This window comes from Protopterus annectens, chromosome 6.part0, assembly GCF_019279795.1.
Source record: "Protopterus annectens isolate FY-2018-M chromosome 6.part0, PAN1.0, whole genome shotgun sequence".
NCBI lineage: Eukaryota > Metazoa > Chordata > Ceratodontiformes > Protopteridae > Protopterus > Protopterus annectens.
In genome coordinates this window covers 161,358,794-161,381,549 of record NC_056737.1, presented here as the reverse complement: position 1 = coordinate 161,381,549, position 22,756 = coordinate 161,358,794, and the positions used below count along the sequence as shown (strand labels likewise).

At 39.8% G+C, this 22,756-nt stretch overlaps 1 protein-coding gene across 1 annotated transcript in view; it reads left to right on the top strand.

The window, feature by feature from the left end:
• The window catches only part of LOC122803780 (echinoderm microtubule-associated protein-like 5), a 3,919,718-nt gene that overhangs the window by 845,944 nt on the left and 3,051,018 nt on the right, over positions 1–22,756 (top strand). The window contains exon 5 of the mRNA XM_044073467.1: positions 6,232–6,417. Within this exon, the coding sequence (XP_043929402.1) occupies positions 6,232–6,417 (186 nt within the window). The remainder of the gene's footprint in view (positions 1–6,231; positions 6,418–22,756) is intronic.

Genomic DNA, 22,756 nt, shown 5'->3' with positions numbered 1-22,756 from the left:
AGAAGCTATAAACCAATTTGCTCTTCCTGTCCTAACTTAACAGTTTTGGAGTAATTATCTGGCCACAAAAGGTGATGGATAGTTTGAACAGGAAAACAAGGATGCTTCATGCTCATCAAACGATTTATAAAAATCAGTGCAGACCAAAACTGTATATTCCCCATTCTGAAGGAGGTGTAGGCCTCCTAAAAATTGATTACATGTATAGAGCTGCGATAATGGGACTGCATACATATCTGTTGACCTCACAAGACCCAAACATAGTGAAGTTTTGAAATATGAGGAAAACAACCAGAAGTAGATAAAAATCAGGTAGCAACTGAATGTGCCAAAAAAGCAAAAGAAAGAATATAAGGTGAAGGATCAGATGAGAAGGCAAGAAATGTGGAAAATGCATACATATAGTTGAAAGCATAGGAAACTCTTGAAACAACCTTATGTTTATCAGAATCGAATGTAGGAATGGTTAAGGAGAGGTGAATTTAAACCAAAAGATGAAAGGTTAACATTAAAGGCTCCAGATAGTGGACTACATACACTTTGGTTTACAAAGTCCATTGAACATGTGGGAAAAACACACAAATGTAGATTTTGTAAAAGAGAACTGGAAACAGTTGCACATCGTGTTGCTGGTTGTGATAAACTAATGGCAGAAGGACTGTGTACTAAAAGGCATAATAAGACTGTTGCTTTGGGGATTGTGCAAACATTATAATACTGAAGTAGCTGAAAAACACTGGAAACATAAGCCGCAAAGCATCATAGAAAATGATGAAGTTTATATCACATGGGATCATCCATTACCAACAGTTCAAAAATTAGATGCAAGAAAACCAGAGACAGTAGTCCATGAAAAGAAAAGTAGCACTGATTATTGAAATCACAACACCCAGTGACTACAGTGCCATATACAGAGAGACACAAAGTCATAAAGTACCAGGATTTGCAAGTAGAAATGAGGGCAATGTGGAAGAACGATTCCAGTAGTAGTAGGAGCAACGGGTCTTATAAAAAGAATTTACAATAGTACTTAGATATGTTACCATTATATATCTAACTCCGTACGAATTGCAGAAGGAGTCATTACTGGCCACATTGTGGGTGCTGCGAAGAGCACTTATGGCTAACATCAAAGACTGAAACAGTACTAATTTCATAAACTTTAACTATACCTTGACTTAGGAATGAGATCCATTTCCATCATGGTATTACAAACCCACAAAGACTTGGAGAAATTAAAAAGGGTAAGAAATATCTAGAAAAGTTGTTTTGTTTTTGACTAGTTGATCTAAGAACTAAATTTGAAAAAAAATATTATTATGATTAGTGTTGTTTAAGTATGGATGGTTTTATTGGGGAACATGAGGAGCCCGTCTTTGTTGATGTAATTTGTAACATAATGCTACACCTTGTGGAGGATTTAACTGTTTGCTCAAGATTTTTCTGGATGAGAAAGTGATTTAGTAATTTTATACATAGCAAATTATCTTGACTATGTATAATTAAAGAATTTCAAATAAGCTATGTTATCATTGATTGTCATGTGTATTACTCAAAAAAGAAGGGGGTCCAAAAAATGTATCATTACTTGAGATTTTGAACATTCTACTCCTGCATTGGTCCCTTGCATTCTAGCATATTGCCACCTCCGATCCATTAGACCTACAACTTTGGAAGACAGAAAACTCTGGTATCTGTCATGCAGTATGGAGTATTAAGCCAAGTTTCAGTAACATTGAGGAAAATGTCAGGGTGACACAGTTTGATATTAAGGCATCTAGCATTTAATTAAATACTATTATGTCAGTCTGTCCACTTTAGTTTGCCAGTCTTTTCAGGTTCTGAATTTCATAAACTTTAAAAAACACACTTTTTAGTAGAAAATTTCCTTTTCAATTTATGCACACCCCATAAACAGGAATACGGCCCATCAAGTGCAAATAAGAAAATATGCAGACAGGAGCTGAAAGTTCGACTGCTGAATCCTACACTAAGGCACTGTATGAGCACATCCACTCGTGCATGAATCGTGCCATCCCAAATAGAACCAAGATGCTCTCCTCCAAAAAAAGGAAGCCAATCTGGTGGTCCCCTGCCATAAACAAGCTACAACAGAAGAAAGAAACTGTTGTAGAAAAGAGGAAAATGCCAGGATGCAAAAAACTCCCTTACCAGCCTCAGTAAGAAGCTGAGATCCCTCATAAAATCCCCCAAAGCTAGTTACTAAAATAAAATTGCCAAAGATTCCAAAGAAAACCACAAGGCATTCTATAGTTATGTCAAGAATCTAAATGGCAATGCTCAGATATGCTCTGAGCTACAACAGAATGGCATTAAATATACTGATCCCAAGGACATTGCCAATATCCTGGCAGATCGATTTAGTGCCAACTTCACCCCGCTCTCACCCCCTAAAGGACCCATCTCAATACCAAAAGATTGCCAAATTCCAGTAATCACGGCCACACCAGTAGAATCTACACTCTCCAAAGCTAATACTACAGCATCCATGGGACCAGATGATATCCCAGGCTGTGTACTACATGAACTACAAAATGAACTGGCACCTCACCTAAGTGTCATGTTAAACATAGCCTCACTTCAGGCTTCGTGCCCACTGAGTGATGCACAGCTACAGTTATCCCACTCCACAAGGGGGGATCCACCTTCCCATCAGTCTGACGAGCCTGATCTGCAAAGGCATGGAACGCATTATCATGGAACTTCAAAGACATTGGCAACCTTCCAACACTGGACCCCACCCAGTTTGGGTTCGTGAAAGGCCGATATTGTCACCTGAACTTGATTGACTTCTTCGAATCGGTCTTCAGAGCTGTGGATGAGAGTAAGGTGGTCCACACATCCTATCTGGACCTCGCCCCACTCTGGAATCATAGATAAACTTACTAAGCTGGGCATAAATCCCTACGTCACTTGATTGGTTGCCAACTGGCTTACTGACAGAATCCAGGCTGTAAAAGTAGCCAACTCCAAATCCAGCTCCAGACAAGTGACAAGTGGAGTACCTCAGGGTTCAGTCCTGGGACCGCTCTTGTTTGGCATCTACTTCTCTGAAGTACAGGCCAACACTAAGGGACTCTGGCTAACAAAGTTCCCAGATGACTGCAAACTGGGAGCCATTATTGAATCCCCAAATGATGTGGATATTCTACAAAAGGGCGTTGCAGAAACAGATGCTTGGTGCCAGAGCCATGGGCTCAAGCTTAATGCTAAGAAATGTATAGTTATCCCCTTTGGGAAAAACCATGTACCCATGAATAACCACATAGGTGGCAGTACACTAAACACCGAAAGTGTGATGAGAGACTTAGGGATACAGGTGGACAGTGGTCTCACCTTCGATAACCACATCGCCACAACAGTCAGGAAATCCTTGTATGTGGCACACCTCATCACTAGGGGCTTTTCATCCAGAAAAAAGGAGGTCATTGTCCCATTGTACTCATCCTGCATTAGACCCATTATAGAGTACAATGCCCCATTTGGTATGTACCTCGCAAGACATCTGCAACAGCTGGAAAGGCCGCAGAAATACCTCACTAAAAGAATCATGGGCCTAAAGCAGATGCCGTATGCTGACCATCTAAAAAAACTCCAGCTATACTCTGTGGCATAATCGTCTACTCAGAGATGATCTCTGCTTAACATACAAGGCCATTTCAAACCCTGAGCTGTTGGACATGCTGCACTTAAAGAAATTCCAATCCCTCAGAGCCACACGCTCCAGGGATCTAAACCTTGTCATCACAATGAACAAAACATGCTGGAGGGATAGGTTCTTGACCCAGAGACTCCCCATACTCTGGAATAGTCTGCCCATACATGTCAAGCAGAGTGCCTCCTTGGCCCTCTTCAAAAGGAACCTTGACGATTGGATGGGAGATAGGAAATTCACCCCAGGGATCACGTCAGTCGCCCTGCTAGACAGGGATCCAGGGAAGTAAATATTGTGGGAAGACATATCCAGGGAATTGTTATGGCTAGGCTTGTATAGGCCCTAGGGCCAATAGCCTAGTACCAACCTATGAATTTATGAACTTAAGCCGTCTGGTCAGTGTACTTCGCACAATGTTCTTAGCCACTGGTTAAAAGTTATTTGGTACTGTGGTATAAGGGTAAAATGTTCCTGAATAAGTGTTTTTCCCTATAACTGAGAGGATATTAGAAGGACCCATCCATGACCTAGTGCACATCCAGAAAAGTAGACTGCATCACATTGTTCACTTCAATAAAGGACTGTCATTGTGCCATATTGGTCCTGTAACATGTTTTGGCCATAGTCATAATATCACTTCTTTTGGATAACTAGTAGGCAGGTTACAGTTACTACATTCTTACAAAGCCATATGAGAGCAATCTTGTCTTTGTTATAATGGGCAAACCAAATTAAGCTGAGTTGTTGGTTACCACATCACTCTCTTGCCTTAGGAGTTTACATACCTGGCTTCATTTTGTCTTAGATCCCAGAGTTTATGAACCATGAACTTTTCCCTTTCCCCAGTTGTGGTAAATTTGTTTGAGTTAGTATACACAGAGAGTCTTTGATGAACATATTGCAGTTTGTACTGTCTATGACATATTTATCATTTTAAGTGCTTTAAAAGTGAAATTATGTATAGTGTGTGGTCACATATATTTAATTACATTAATGTAATTTTGTAAGGGGAATAAAAGCAGGGCATAGTCATCAGTAAATTGGGAAGAGTTTAATTTGATTAGGTCTTACTGACCATAATTGTTTTGTAAATATGCTTTTTTATTGTAAAAGCAGTTGTACGAATATTAAAATCAAATGATCAAAATGAAACAGTATTTAACTTGTGTACCCTGCATGACAATACATTTAGTTTACCATGCACTTTAAATAAAGAAACCCAAGAACAATAAAAAAGTATTAAAAGTAGAAACTATTTTGTAAACCACTCGTTAAATGAGAAATGTCAGCTAACAGTACCTTGTAAATACACTTGTCTTACTGCAGGCCATCTCTTCACTGCTGTGCAATTCTTTGCTCCCCTCAGTATTGTCTCAACAGGTAAGTATGCCATTTGTGTGCTTCGAAATGTTCCTCTGGCTGCTAGAAATGAACCAGTCATGGAGAGACTGCAGGAAAATAGATGCAATCACTTCTGACTAGCAGCTAGAAATTGGGAAAATAGGATAAAGAGGTTGAGGATGGATGGATGGATACAGACACTTCTGACTGGCACCTGGGAAATGGCAATCTAATCACCCTTGTGTTACAAAGATGGATAGTTAAAGTTATTCTAGCCGATTTTTGCCGAATTATACTCTATGTTTTGCAAGTTTACATTATTCTCTAGGTTAGAACTTGATACCACTAGCTTCTCTGTCATGGTTCTCAAAAAAAAAAAAAAACTTACGCATTGTGTCACTTCTTTACAAATCTGTCTTTTTCAAAGCCTCATGGGAGATTGTACATTACCTCTGACAATAATACTGTAATAACAATGGCTAAAAAAGCATAATGACCCATAATTCTTTAATTATGCAATCATGCTAAAAATCCAACTTCACAAGGTATGTGAATGTGCTTTAGTGTTACTGGAACTCATTAGCAAAATAAATGGAATATACCTCCTTTGTGTATTTTGTCATTTGTATATAGTATACCTCAGAGTTTGATTTGTCATTGTTTATTTTGTCTTTGATTATTTTGAAATATGTATGATGTCTATGCCCTCATCCACTGCTTTTAAAATTGAACCTGACTTGTGAAATTCAAGTTCCTGCAGGGTGGCAGTATCTGATTGCATCTTAGTTGCTAATTCTTTAACAAAATTGGTATAAACAGTGTCAGTAAGGCATCCTAACTCAAGTTCCCTAAATACCATAGGTAAGTATATGGAGACATTCTTTTGAAAGAAGTAGCATTACTATAGTAAATGGTTATTTTTTTTTCTACAGTAGCCTTTAGACATCAGGAAAATAAAGTGAGGCTAATAACATTTAAAATTACATCTGAGTCTTATGCAGACACTGGAATGCACATTTTCCATGTTATGTAATAACACACAGGTAATTAATACTTTTTACGCATATTCATTACTTTTTTGACATATTAGCTCATTTTAAAGGTTAATATTCTTTGTCTTAGTATTTACTAAAGGCAACTCTTCTGGAGTGCAGTTTGCAAAGACTGACTTTTCTGGTATGAAACTTTTAATGGTTAAATTTTTTCTGTTGCAGTTTTGGAATTTATGTGGAAATGCCTTAACACCAAAACGAGGCGTGTTTGGTAAGACTGGTGATCTTCAGACAATCTTGTGCTTGGCGTGTGCAAGGGATGAAATCACGTATTCTGGTGCTCTTAATGGCGACATATATGTATGGAAAGGGATAAATCTGGTGAGAACAGTGCAAGGAGCACATGCAGTAAGTTTTTTATATGCTTCCTTATTGCTCTTTAGTACAACCGGCTATACTGTGGTAAAAGATTGTCATTTTATAGGTTTTTAATATAGTTGTTTTAAAGGAAAGGATAATTATACATCATAGACAGTTGTTTCAAGGCTCAGTATTTATCTCTGATTCTTACCTGTGGATTTGTGACCAGATACAGATTCTGCAGACATCTGATTAGTTTCATGCATAGCAACAGATATCCATGGCTACCAAAAGCTTGCAGTGTTTGAAAGCAAACTGTAAGAAACTTAGATGTCATATCTACCAAGGTAACTTTAGAGAGGCCAGAATAACTTTGGAGATTATGTTTGAGTAAGTCAAATGATTTAGGAAGCTTGTTCCATACTAGATACCTAATTCCTTTAAAGTAATATTCCTACATATCTCAAAGTGTATACCATTGGATTTTGTTCTAGAAAACAGCAGATGAGAACTTATACTAAATTATTTAGGAATAGTATTATGCACAAATATAAACAAAACAATATTAATAAATTATAAAAACATTATTGAAACAAAAATATATATAGAAAAGTGAAACAAAATTATATTATCTTTTGAAGACATATTGCAATTAATAAAAATGGTCTTCTTGCCAAAAATACTATATGTATCATTAGCAATACAGTTAATTCCTGAAAGATACATTCTTAAAGAAATAAACTCATGGTTAATAAAATTTTTATGGTATCCCAAAAAGAATAGAGTATCTCTAACTCGTCATATTAGACCCTGGAAACAAGGAGGATTGAACTTACCAGAAATAGAAACATATATAAAAGCATCTGTGCTTAAAACTACAATAGGCTGGATAAACCCAAATTATTTTGCCAACTGGAAAGAATTAACAACGGCTGTATTAACAAATGAATTTAATCTGTTTAAAAAATTTTAATAATAGACAAATCAAACAAACCCTGGTACATACTATGCATAAGTATACAATATAATATAACAAAACCTTAAACAATACTGATTAATCATTACATCAATTCCTTTAGGAAACATATCAATGCAAACATAGATCTAAAACTTTGGTTTGACCTTTTATTCCCATTTACCATCACTAAGAACTTTCCTCACTTAATATATAGGGACACAATAACCTCCTGGGAATAAAATGGATTATTATGCTGGTTTCAATGTGTAAATAAATTAAATGTTTTAGGTATACATATGATAAAAACTGCTTACAATATTCCAACACAGGACTGGTTAACCTTACAAAGCATTTTAATGTACACTCAAGATTTATGCAGATTAATGAATAATTCCTCATTTAAAGATATTCCAAATCTAATAAGTTTTCTGTATGAATTTATATATAATAGTTGTGAAAAGAAATATTCCATTTCAAATCTATATAAAGAGTTAATAACATATAAAACAATTCCCAAACCATCATACTGGCAGTTCTTAACAAAAGGTCAGTCATTGCAGTTAACAGAAGAAATTAAAACTAACATCTTACTATCAGTTAATTACACCTCTAACACACAGTACTGAAAAATATTTAACTGGAAATACTTACATAGAGCATTTTTAACACCGGATAGAATTAAAAAGATCAGTACTACTACAAATGTTTTTTGCTGGAGGTGTGAAAAGTCAAATCAAACAGACTGGATTCATATTTTTTATGAATGTAATAAAATTAAATCTTATTGGAATAGAATCAGTCATTTTTTACAAGCTTTATTTAATTAATCCTTTACCTTAACTAAAGCATTGACTATACTAAATGTAAATGAAGGTCCCTACCTGAATAAGACAAATATGTATTTGTTATGGACAATACTTGCTATATCTAGGAAATGCCAAACAGAAGGTGGAATTCAAATACACCCCTGACCTTGGAAGAATTCTACACTTTACTGAAGACAACTGCATCGATGGAAATAAAAATCAAAGAACTACAAATCTATCCTAGGCCATTGGTAAATAATCCTTGGAAGAAAGTTATCTTTTTGTTGGACACTCTGCAGTAATCGATATTGTATCTCTGATAACTGATCTGTTAATTCTATATTTAATAACATAAAATGTATATAATTGAAAGTCAGGCTATTGTAAAAAGTTGTTTAAAATTATATTTAAAAATATTATGTAAATTTTATTTTAATTGAAAATAAAAAAAGTTTGAGGGAAAACAGCAGATGAAACTCAGTTTAACTGGGCGTATAAGTCACAATTTATTACTCTGCAGTTCATGCAAAGACTAACTGTCATGGGATTTTATTTGTTAAAGGTAGTGTAAATTTTAAATAATTGAGTCCTTCTGTGTAGGTTCTAGTTGTTGAATATCATATAAACTGTATAGCCACATAATTGGATGTTACATTCTCTCAAAGTTCTTACAACTGATACAACTAAGAAAGAAGTGTTCTAGGGCAGATATTTGAGTTTCAGACTTCACATCCTTCAGAAAATACATGCTAATAGAAAACCTATTATTATAGCAACTTTCTGTTTTATAAGAGCAGTATTAAAAACATGTCTCTGATTTTAGACTTTCATCCCCCTATTGTTTTTAGCTTTATCTGGAATTCTTGCACTGTGAAGTTGAGAGGTATGTTTCTGGTTCATCACTAGATATTTTCCATTTAATACATTGATCTGTATCATTGACATGGGAATATTAAACATGCCAGTATGAGCTCATGGGTACTGTGCTCACTTCCTACACCTTCCACCTTGCAGTGTTTGGTGACTGGAAGATGTAGAAAATCATCTGCCTGTTAGTGGCTATAGAGAGGGAGAGAAAGCATTTCAAACAGAATCTTTTTGCATGATTGTTCTGATCTGGAAATTCTTTCCTGTGTGTGTGTGTGCAGGGGGTCACAAGAAAAATGGCACTTGCCCTTATATTTTATTGGCAAAACTTCTAACTTTAAGTATTGAAGAGAACATGACACTGTATCTAGACATACTTAATAAGCTACATAACGGCAGTACCATCTGACACTCTAGCTCTTTGACCCTTTATTTTTTTTTACTCTTTATTCTGATGAAAAGGTCAGAATAGATATTTAGAAATGTCGAGCACTTAGTTTGCCCTTTAAAAGCTTACATAGATGTTCCAAGTGTATCTTCAGGTTGGCAGTCACAATCAGCCCCAGCAAAGACCCTTGAAAAAATAACACTGTTTCCACAGCTCAGATGTAGTACAGCAAAGAATTTTTAATATTCTTCTACTAAGCCATCTCTGCATCCATCCATCTTGATATATACAGAGAATTAATCTCAAGTCTCCTAAAGTTATTGGATATACTCTTATGGAGTTATTGGCAAAGGCAGCGACCAAAATAAAATGAGCTATATTATTTAGAAAATAATGGCCTGGAGTTTGCAGGCATTATCAAAGAACTCAGTTAGTTAGACATATGGGAATATTATTTCACTATTTTTTCATGCCATAATGGTACTAGCCTTGTAAAGAAGACATGCCATGTAGTTCAGATTTTCCTAACCATGCATAGCTTCATCCTACAGGAATCCTACTGGCTGTCTGAGATGTCTACCATTCTTCTACTATGAGTGGATGAAAGTGAATGCACCAAGGACTGAAATCCCTGAACTGCATTCACCAAAAACATGTTATAGGTTCATCTGTTAAGTACTAGGCTAACTGCCCTTGCGGACCTTTTTAAGTCTAGCCAGTTTCCCTTTTTGTGCTCAAATTGACATATCCCATTTGGTTAGAGACTGGCCTTACCCATCCCATGGTCAATAATTATGTATTTCCCCTAATCAACATACTAAAGGTAATATGAGGAGACCCACTCATGGCATAAAACATCTAGGAGCTGCTTCTGTCCGTTAGTGGTACATGGGGCAGTCCTGGAGTAAATTTTCATTTTGCCATCCATAGATCCAAGTTGCACTTGAATGTGGGCATGAATGAACTTTGTTTTATGTTTCAGAGCAGTGGTGCCCTATGCAAAATATACCTGTCCCTGCAAAGCATTCTATTGATGTTGCAAAGAGGTCTATTATTTATGCTACCATTTGACTTGCTGATGTGCAGTAAGTACATCAGTATCGGGTCAGACAAAGCTTTATATGCCAGACACAGGTTACCTCTTAGCAGTCTGTATGATACTTAATATATTGACAGGACTTTGAGTCAGTCCATATAGGACATGTTGTTTATAGGTTCATAGGAGTGTGTGTGTTACTAGGCTAATGACCACTAGGACATTTGTAAGCCTAGGCATGCATCCCAAATCTCTGACAAGTTCTGATACCACTGATAAATGTAAGCGGGGGCTTGGGAGATGAAACATTTACAAGCAGGTGCCTAGGAGATAAAACATTCACAGGATACCTGTGTCCATTATAGACATAGGTGCCAAACCAGGGATACATTTCCTGTTCCCCATCCAGTTGCCCAAGTTACATTTGAATAGGGTTAGGGAGGAACTCTGCTTCACTCTCCAGCCAAGACTGGATTAGCCAGTCAAGAGGAGAATGTTAACACCTGCACCACACCACATTCAGCACATAGCCCTCCAGAACTTACACCACCACAACCCTCACATAGTAACACAAAACACACACACCTGCTTTCACGGAGGCTCTCAATAAAAATCTGCCCAAGCAACAGAGACCTCTGAGGCAGAAACGCAAACAACCACCACATCCCAGCACAAACCATGAGACACATAGCTCACAAAAACAGTGTGCCACTCAACCAAAGCCCATAAGGCAAAACAACTTACCCAATACACTAGTCATAGGTGACTCAATAATAAGGCACACTGATGTCCCACTCACTAGGTTGAATAAGGAGAAAGTTACGGTCATCTGCCTGTAGGGTGCCAGGATCCGCCACATATTGCACGCACTTAGGTCACTCCACAACAGGTACAAATGTGACTCTGTCATTGTTCATGTTGGTGTGAATGACCTCCCTGGACTACATGAAAAGAGACATAGAGGAACTCTTGGATCTTGTAGCCCAGGCAGGTATGACCCTAACTCTGAGTAGCATCCTACCGTCACCCAGAATTATACCACAGTACAAGCAGAAAATGATTGACTTCAACAACTGGCTAAGTTTCTGGTGTCATTCTAAGGGGATCCAATATCTGTCTGCCTGGGATGACATGATCGACAGACCTCGATGCTTCACCAGAGATGGCCTGCACCTGTCACCCCAGGGATTCCGGATACTGGCCAAGGCTCTTGCTACCCCTATAGTGCCTTTTTTAGGCAATGTCTTGAAGACAAAATTACCACCATAACAGCTACAAGCAAATTAAATCTGAGGGTTATGCTACTTAACGCTAAAAGTCTAAATCTCAAAATGCACTCGCTCGAAGCACTTCTTAAAATGGAGAACATCGACATCTGTGCAGTGACCGAGACCTGGTTCAAGGCTCTGGAGAGCACCCCAGCACTACCAGGCTATAATTCATACCACACCTTTTGGCCCCTAATCCTGGACCGAAGCACTAAAGGTGGTGGTGTCTCCATATTCATAAAGGATATGCACACCTCTGGACTAGTAGCCCAACATAACGCATCAGAGATACATCAGGTACAACTAACACTGGGCAAAACTGCAATCCAGGTTGTAGCCTGCTATAGATCTCCCACCATGTCACAAGACTCTCTCCCACATTCCTAAACACACTGGAAAATATTAGGGTACAATCCAATACCCTTATACTGAGAGACTTTAACTACCCCTCCATTAACTGGGAAAATTACTCATGTACCAACACACTTGCTCAACGTTTTCTGGAATTCATTAATTTCAATGCCCTGGACCAACTCATTCTTACCCTTACCAGGGGTAGAAATATCCTTGACCTGGTCATTACTAACATGGGCGACCGTTACTCGACACCAGTAATCAACTCCTCTCTGGTCAGATCTAACCACAAGCTAATCACCATGGATATCTACACACCCCCCACCCCCCTCTAAAGGAAACCACAGTAAAAAACTTCTCCAAAGCCAGTTTTGGGCTTCTAAAAACAGAGGTGGCTAACTTCATGACACCCATGCAAATGGAAAATAGATGCATGACTGCTGAATCATACACCAATGCACTGTATGAGCACATACACAAGTGCATGGAACGGGCCATACCAAATAGAACCAAGATGCTCTCCTACAAAAAAAGGAAGCCAATCTGGTGGGCCCCCGCCATAAACAAACTCTACAACTGAAGGAAAAAACTGTTGCAAAAAAGGGTGAATTCCCAAGACTGGAAAAATTCCCTTGTTAGCCTCAGCAAAAAGCTGAGATCCATCATTAAATCCTCTAAAGCTAGATACGAAATCAAAATTGCTGCAGATTCTAAAGACAACCACAAGGCATTCTATAGTTATGTCAAGAATCTACATGGCAATACTCAGATCTGCTCTGAGTTACAGCACAATGGCAATACATGTACAGAACCAACTGATATTGCCAACGTATTGGCCGACAGGTTCAGTGCGAACTTTACCCCCCTTTCACCCCCTAAAGGGCCTATCACAATACCTGAGGAATGCCAAGTCCCCATTATCACAGCTACATATGTAAAAATCGCACTGTCCAAAGCTAAGAATACAGCTTCCATGGGAACTGATAATATCCCTGGCTGTGTTCTGCATGAATTACAAAGCGAACTGCTGCCACACCTGAGTACCCTGTTCAATCACAGCCTCATTTCAGGCTTTGTTCCTACTGAATGGTGCACTGCTACAGTCATCCCACACCACAAAGGGGGAGTGACTACAGACCCTGGGAACTGCCACCCCATTAGTCTGACGAGTCTGATATGTAAGGCTATGAAGCGCATCATTATGGACCTTATAAATAAGGACATAGGGAATCTCCGAACTCTGGATCCCACGCAGTTTGGGTTTGTGAAAGGTAGATCATGCCTGCTCAACCTGATAGACTTCTTTGAGTCTGTCACCAGAGCTGTCGATGAGGGTAAGGTAGTTCACACAGCCTACCTACATCTTGCCAAGGCCTTCGACACCATCTCTCACTCAGGAATCATAGATCGACTCACTAAACTCGGCATAAACCTCTATATCATAAGAAGGATTGCCAACTGGCTCACTGACAGAACCACACTGTGAAAGTAGTGGATTCCAAATCTGACTATTGACCAGTTACAAGTGGTGTCCCACAGGGTCAGTCCTAGGTCATCTCCTATTTGGCATCTACTTCTCTAAAGTTCAAGCCAACACAAAGGGACTCTGGCTGACCAAGTTCGCAGATGATTGCAAACTGGGAGCAATTATTGATTCTCCAACTGATGTAGACATTTTACAAAAAGGCCTCACTGACACCAGTGACTGGTGCCAGAACCATGGCCTTAAGCTCAATGCCAGCAAGTGCATTGTCATTCCCTTTGAGAAAAATTTGGTGCCCATGAACTACCACATAGGCGGTAGTCCACTAAACACTGAAGGTGTGATAAGAGACCTGGGGACAGAGGTTGACAGCAACCTCTCCTTTGATAGCCACATTGCCACTGTAGTCAGAAAGTCCTTCTATGTGGCACATCTCATTACAAAAGGTTTCCCATCCAGGAAGAAAGAGGTCATAATCCCTCTCTACTCATCCCTCATTAAACCTATTATAGAATACAATGCCCCATTTGTTATGTACCTCACTAGACACCTACAACACCTGGAAAGGCCACAAAAATACCTCACTAAGAGGATCCTAGGCCTTAGACACATGCCCTATATGGACAGACTCAGAAAACTCCAGCTATACTCTGTCGCTTATCGCCTAGTTAGAGGCAATCTCTGCTTGAGCTACAAACCCAAATCTGACCCAGTGCTGCTAGATATGCTACACCTAAAGAAATCCCAATCCCTCTGTGCCACATGCTCCAGGGATCTAAACCTCATTACCACAATAAACAGAACATGCTGGAGGGACAAGTTCCTAACCCAAAGATTTCCTATACTCTGGAACAAACTTCCCATTCACGTCAAGCGTAGCACTTCACTGGCCCTTTTTAAGAGAAATCTTGACGAGTGGATGGGCAATAGGAAGCTCACACTGGGGATCACTTCAGTGGCTTTGCTTAACAGGGGCACTGGGAACTAACTTTGGATGGCATGATGCCAGGTAATCTTCTTGGGCTAGGCTTATATATTCTCCAGGGCCATTAGCCTAGTACACACCTATGAAGACACCTATGAACCTATGTATGGGAGCCTGTTCCAGAGAAGAAGTAGTCTCTAGGTTACATACCTGTCTGTCCAGCAGGGCCTGTTTATATCATAATTTTTAAATCTTTAGAATGGGTAATTCTGGTGCTGTTTGCTTTGCGGATATGCAGGTTCATTAGGGTGGTGTCTAACAATGCTGCCAGCCATTTATCTCCCCTCAACAGCCTGTTGGTTGACAGAATACAGGGATAGGGCCTTGAGGTGGTCTACACAGGGCAGTTACTTATGTCCTGTATTTTTTATGGAAGAACCTCTGCTGATATTCCAATTGTTGGATATGCCTGGTTAGGTACATAACAAAGGAGGCATTGTACTCAATAATAGGTCTAATGAATGCATGATACAGTGGAACAATGACCTCCATGGACCTAGATGCCATACCTTTGATTATAAGTTGCACAACATAGAATAATTTCCTTATTGCTGTAGGCACGTGATGGTCAAAGCCCAGATTACTGTCTGTTTGTGTCCCTAAGTCCTTTACTCCTGGGTCAGGTCTTAAGAGTGTGTTGTCAGTATGATAGTTACCGGGGGTGGATAACTTCCTGAAGGATACTGTTATGCATTTCTTGGTATTTAGTTTTAGTCCATGCCTCTGACGCCAGTTATTTGTTTGTATCAGCCCTTCCTAGAGAACATTTGTGTTGGTAGCAGATTCTTTGACTTCACCTAATTTGCAGTCATATACAAATTTAGTGAGGCAGAGGGCATTAACATTGGCCAGTCATATACAAATTTAGTGAGGCAGAGGGCATTAACATTGGCCTTGACTTCAGAGAAGTAAATGCCAAAAAGAAGTGGTCATAGGACCGATCCCTGAGAGATTAAACTTGTGACTGTTCAATTTGTAAAGGTGGAGCCCCCAACTCTAACTTTCTGGGTCATTTCTGTGAGTCATCTGGCTATCCAGCAGGTGACAGACATAAGGGTTTATACTTTGGGCGTTCCAGTTATTGCATGTGTGTGGACAGATATATGTCAAAAGGGGCAATATACCTAGTTATTAGCCTAATGAGAACTGAGTAAAGGGGAACAGTGACATCCCTAGATCTAGACAAAATCCCTTTGTTGTATAAGCTGTGCAGTATAGAAGGACATTTTTATAAGAATGGACAAATGCTTGTCGAACATTAGGTTACTGTTCACATAAGTTCCTAAAATCCCAAACATCTTGTAGAAAAATTTGTTTTTTTAAGTTTTTTTGCAGGGGAACAAGCTTCCCTGCACCCCCCAAAATTATATATCCCAGCTTGAGAAAGGGGGAAATTCCCTGAAAAAAGGAATTATTTCTGGCACAGCTCACAGACAGTGATTTCCTGTGGAGGAACTCCAGTTGTTGGTGAATTGAAGCTCAAGTATTTGAAGCTTGAGAGTTCTAACTTCATCCACCAGTAGTATAACCATATATCACTGCACCTAAGAGCAGTGACTGACCATCAAAACTGCAGGGAGGCCATTTCACCTCACTACTTCAAACCATGCCAAGATATGGCATATCAGATAAAGCTCTGAGTGCTATACTTTAATCTGAAGTGTATAGTTTAAATTATTTCCAAATTTCTATGCCAATGGGTAAGTAGAAATATATTTTTCTACAACTTTTCAGATGTTGAAAATAATTTTAAGATTGTCTGGTTTATAAGAATACTGCAGTAGAAATATGACAGTTGTGTGCCTGGAAGTCATTTCTTTGCTCTTCATGATGACAGGTTGCTACCTTGCTGCCTTCTTGACTAAAGATGGTGGCTTTAGTATCTGTGAACAATCAAAATTAAGATAAAAGAAATTAAAATATATGGACGTAAAGAAGTCAGTGAGAAGGAATGCAGGCACATGCATTAGTGCAAAAAATGCACCATTCAGAAGATCTGAATGCTCCACTTAACAGTGTGACTGAGAGAATCCTTGCTTCAAATGACAATTAAAGAAAGCAGTTTTCCTTTTGGTTTTCCTTGGTGTGTGTGTGTGTGTGTGTGTGTGTGTGTGTGTGTGTGTGTGTGTGTGTGTGTGTGTGTGTGTGTGTGTGCGCGTGCGTGCCTGTGTGTGATGTCACATTAACTGTTTTTCATATGTAACACTGAAGAAGATCACAGGTGTGTATAGTGACTGCTTGGAATATACAGAGGGTTTCATACTCAGATTTGTTTTGTAAATTATTTCAAACGTGTCCCCTGTGTATATGTTGGCTATGCTGTGTGGTGCATTGCAATTGCCACTGTATATTAGACATTTTTTGTTCAAGTCAGATTTGTTTCCGAAAGCTAATTCATTCTCATTTGTATATTGCTGAGGGTTAACTGGCAGCAGTTCTTGTTTTACTGGCAGGATTGCAAAGGAAAGTGTAGTAAGATATGCACAGAGCTATTAGGAAAGGTCTCACTGCAAGTGACCATAGTACTTTGGGCACTGTGGAAAAAACATTTTTTTTTTTTGGTATTCTCATAATTGTTTTTCAGATGTAATAAGTAATGTAATTTATGTACTTCACATGAGTATGTTTTGACACGGGACTTGTGTATTAGCAGTGTCATACATGATATCCCCTAAGGATAGTGTGGGCAATGGCCCCACAGATTGTGAGCAAGCGCTGGCACATGAGTTTGATGTTGCATTACTGCTTTGCTGGGATCTACTGGATGCACGGGAACTTCTAATCATTGTTTGTACAGTACTGCAACATCTAAATCTTGACTGAGAGGTTCTGTTGTGTATTTTGGAAGGCTGACATGGCCTTTCTGCCTTATTTTGGGTTGCATCCCCTGGAATCCCATTAACACTTAGTTTAGATACATGTGGGGTATGGCTTACTTGTCCTCCATGTGTGCAGACAGAACCATGTGCTTCCAATGTGTGTCTGGTAAATTGCTACTAGTGTGTTTATGGAGGTGGACAGGGATGCTGTGTGTGCAACTGTACTTCACATGAGGATCCACCATTCCCACTTGTGAAATTCCTGACATATTCCCTATAGTACCCTAATAATCTTTGCCTGATGCTTGGTGGCACGGATCAGTGCTTGAACTGTGCCACAGCACATCTGGTGCTAGGCAGCCAAGGCTTTACGTGTATCAGGAGCTAACTGTGGTAAAATGTCTTCACTTGGTACCAATTTGTACAGGTGTGACAGTGGGTGCTGCTACCTTTATAACAGTACTCTCTTCTTCACGGTCTGCAAGTTGACCTCTTAAAATGTGTGTCAAACTTCATGGTGTCTCCCCTGTCCTGCTGTAATGTCATGTTCTCATTTCTGCTGAGTGTGTGTGAGCCTGTGTCAATCCCTGTGAAGCTGAATACCTGCTGTAAGTAGGGGGCCCTGGCAGCACACTGTGTGCCATCATCTTTAGGCTGTGTCATGAATATGAGAGTTATAGCATTATCATCATCGACAGCCACTTTTCTGTCAATGTCCTCCTGCTGTACTGAAGCACAGGAAGTGGGTTGATGTCCTGACTGAAACCACTGTTGTAGTATTCCAAACAATTGGGTTATCACTGCTAATGTCCTAATGCAGTACCATAGCTTTACCTTCCCTAGGCAGTACATCCGATGAGTGACCTCACCTTGTAAGCGTAGGTGTATATAGGCGGATGTGTAAGCATAGAGCTTCAGATTATCATAACACCAGCTTGAACGCAGGTTGCATATCTGTTGGATTAATCATTGTTAAGTTGTTGGTACCATAGCTTCTTTACAGACAGATAAGTGCCCTGTTGGGGAACTTTCCTTTACTTATATTGTGCTATAGTTGCATTAGATGTCAGCAATGGGGGGTAAGTGCAAGTGCAGAAGGCGAATCCTGTACAAAGATCTGCATATCCAGTATCGCTCCTGCCTCGGTGTGGAAAACAACTACAAGGCCTATTCTGTCTGATAAGTCTTTGTGCCAAAGATGTCTCTTAACACTTTCTTGGAGACCCAATGTCTGAAGTTTTGACCCATTCCAAAATGGTGGATTCCTCTTCCTCAGACATAACTCCATCCCTCAAGAAAAAAATCAAAAGGTCCAGGCCGGATACTTAAGTCTGCTTTTTATGATCCCAACACACCCACTCAGGTTCCTGAACTCACTGCACATCCAACTGCACCTCTGATACCCTGTACTGAGACCCTGGTATGGTGCCGGGGGGCCTTATGACTGAAAAAAACAACTCCATAGAGAATGGTGAACCACGGATAATAGTTTCAGAGGGGCTGAAAGGCATTCCACAGATTCAAGTTAGGGAAGAGATCCCTGATAAGTTACTAGAGGTATGTCAGGGGTCTGAACCATCCCGCTTGGTGCAGGTGGACTTTACATCAAAAAATAAATAACAGAAAACTAATCATGTTTCTTCTGCTCTCCCATTTAGCAAGAATAATGCATGGACTTTTCTCAAGGCATGCTCAAGGCCATTATGGCTCTAAAACCTTCTTTGTTTTCTGCCCGTCTTCCTCCTCCCACACCCCAAAAAATTACTGTGGATTCATCTTGTTTTGAAGAGGGATATGTCTCTGACATTCTCTGGCATACTTCTCTCAAATACACTCCCCTGGCCAAATCCCTTTTGATGATGAAGACTCCATTTCCCATGACTTTCCTGATAAAGAATCTTCATTTGGAGAGAGAATTATAAACAAGATGAAACATTTTGAGTAGGAGTCTAGGCAAATTACAGAGGTCCAGAAAAGGTAATGCACCTCTTGGAAGTGGGCACTCCAGCCCCTTCACCTGTCCCTTTAGTCTTGGAGGCTTTCTTGGATGCTATCCAGTTTCCCTCGGCTACCCCTGATTTGCAGCCTGCTGCCCCCCCAAAGACTGCAAAGATTTTATACATTTCCTGCTGAACTTAAGTTTGTGTATAAGAATCATGTGGCAGACCTCCCCTCCTGTAGTATCTCTGTCTTCTGATAAACCTTGAAAACTTCTTCCAAATACCAGTACCCTTCCTTCAGACAAAGATAGTAGGGCTATGGATGGGTGAAGAAAAAGGTTTGTACCTCTTCTACTTTGGCATTCAGTGCTATTAATTTTAAAAGCCAGACGATCAAGTATGTGTGATCTATACTCAACTCCTTAAACAAGGTTAGTGGATCCAAAGGGCCCAGATTTCAGACAGCAAATGTCCTTACTTAATCAAGTTATTCCGGTAGCCAGACACACTATAAAATGTAGTTATGTGCTGCAGAAGCCTTCTGTAGAGCAGCTGGTATGGACTCTGCCATTCTCAGGTATGCATGGCTGCATATCTAACCCATGACAAAAGACTTCATAGCCAAACTTGTTGATTTTCTTTATACAAGGACCTTTTGTTTGGTCCACAAACTGTCAGCTTATTTCAGTCCTTATAAGAGCAAAGCAAGACCATGAAAGACTGCAGGCAGGTTCTGTTAGCCTCTGTACCTGCATATCAGAGGAATTACCTAACCAAGCACATTTCTTTTGTTAGAAGGAACACTCCAGACCCATTCAAAAACAAAGGAAGGCTACCAGAAAGAGATTAAAAAAATAAGATCCAAGCTGCTCTGTAAGCATCCCACTTTATTACCAATCTGATACCTCGGCCAGTCACCTTCACAGGATGTTTTTTTTTGTTTTTTTGTTTTTTTTTTGGATCAGTGTTTTATGATATCAGAAAGAGATTCACAGAGAAACCACAGAGACCTCCCTCAGGGGAAGATCTCTTTGACTATTTACAACACAACACCCCCAGCCCCTTAGTCCTACACTGCCCCTCTCTAAAAGGCTGACTCAGTCAGCCTCAAGCTGGGAAAAGATCATCACCACAGGCCACTGAGTGCTTTTGATTATAAAAAAGGCTTAGTCCATGTCCTGGAAAGAACATTCCTTCTGAATGGCATTACCCCCTCCCCGCAACTAAGTCCATACTTCAAGAATTGCAGGCACAAGGCACTGTAGAACTAGTGCTCATAGAATTTGTAAGATGGGGTTTTTACTCCAAACTATTCCTAGCTCCAAGTAGAGAAGGTCAATGGAGACCCATACTGGATCTATCTCTGTTAAACACCTTTTTAAAAGTGCCAAGTTTCAAAATGCTGTCACTGCACACACTGCCATTCATACTTCCTCAGACATACCTAGTATCCTTGGAACTAAAGGATGCCTACCTCCATATAACAGTTTGCCCCTCTTGCAGGCCATTCCTCTGGTTCTGTACTGGCTCATCTCACTTTCATTTTATAGCGTTACCTTTTGGGCTTTCCACAGCCCCAAGAGTTTACATAAAGTGCCTAGCACCAGTGATAGTATTCTGCTGAACTCAGGGAATTCAGATTTTTTTCTACTTAGTCCATCTGCTAATCCAGGCTAACTCACCACAGATCCTGCTGTAGCATCTCCAGTTCACCCTCAACTTTCTTCTCCAGTTGGGGTTCCCTGTCAATTACAAAAAATTCTACATCCAGCCCACCCAGGACCTAGTTTTTTGGGCTGCCAAATGGACAGCAGAAAGATGCAGGCTTATTTGCCTCCAGAAAAGTGCAGAATCTTGCAGCTTATTTTCATAACCTTTCCTCCCTTGACCATTGTCTGGCCAGGGAGATCCTAAGAGCTCTGAGATTCATGGTAGATACTATCCCAGTGCTCACTCTAGCCAGACTGCATATGAGGAAAATTCAGTGATACATTAAAACAGTCTGGTCTCACCACTTTCGTCCTTTAGATACTGTCATCCCCCTTATTCCTTACCTCAGGAATGAGCTCTCATGGTTGGTGGATCAGGTGAAGCTCAACCCAGGTCTCTCCTTTTCCCCATTAGTCCCATTTCAGAATGTGCACAAGTGCCTCAGACAAGGTCTGGGAGAACCTGGAGAGCCACCAACAGAGTCCAGGGCAGAGGACATCCAAAATTTCTAAGGGAGAACATCAACCTGAAAGAGATCAGTCAAAGTAAACTTTATTGTTATTTAGTCTACACCACAGTATAGCTAAACAAAATTGCATTGCTTCATTTCCAGTGCAAAGACATATATACAGAAAAATATTTTAGTAAAAAATAATTTGACATCACAAAAAAGCAAGACTTGTAAATAGACAGAACAACATATAGATATTGCACAGCGTATGTTGCACTCTCTTGGATTTCTCTTATCAGGGTACAGATAAGAACAGGCAGTTAGAATTACACATTCAAGATGAACATTGACTATCTGTTTTGCACTTGCATGAACTGTATAAAGTCAGTGAAATTACTATTTCTGATCAGGCAGATATATACATTCCTAGGTGATTTGGAGGGGGGGGGGTGAAGGAATTGTCTTTCTTCTATTTCCCGTTAGCAGAGTTTAACAGTCTAATGGATAAGGTGAGAAACTGTTGTCTAGCCTGGAAGTCTTGCAGCGCATGCTTCTGTATTTTCTACCCAAGGATAGGTGGGAGAACATGCCATTTGCAGGATGCTCTTGAAGTCTTCTCACATATCTGGAAGCCAGGCCCTCTTTGAGTATTCAAAGACAACACATTTGTCATGTGGTACATAGGCAAGTAAGGAGGAGCCAGATCATACCAACTGTGCAGACTAGCACGAAGGGCCTAAGACCTTGCCACCCACAAAAGCATGTCCCTGCTCACTATATACATCCCATCACAGGACAGTGTGTTAGCAGACACATTACGTTGGGTCTTGGAGGACCCTCATGAATGGACCCTGTACAGACAGGTCTTCCTGGACACCTTCACCATTGGGGGTGGGGGAGTCATCTCAGATCTGTTTGCCTCAAAGAGCAACCAATAACTTCCCTTCATTTACACCAGGAACTCTTGCCGCCTGCCTGGTGGACAGATGCTTTCTCTTTCTCTTTTTCTGTTTTCAGTGGACATGAAATCTATTCCTTCCTTCCACTTCCTCTCCTTCCAAGTTTTCTGCTAAAGATCCAAAAAGAAAAAAAAAACAAAACTCTTATTAGTAATCCATTTTGGTTAATATAGCATTGGTTTCCTCTTTTTTTTTCGTCTAGCAAACACTGCAAACTGCCACACAAGGTGGACCTCATCACTCAGCAGAAAGGATTATTACTGCATCCCAACTAGGCATCCCTAAACATAAGCTTGCAGATGGTAGTGCTTTGATTACTTTCAGGCACCAGTTTTCAGAAGACATAATTAAGGTTCTCCAAGA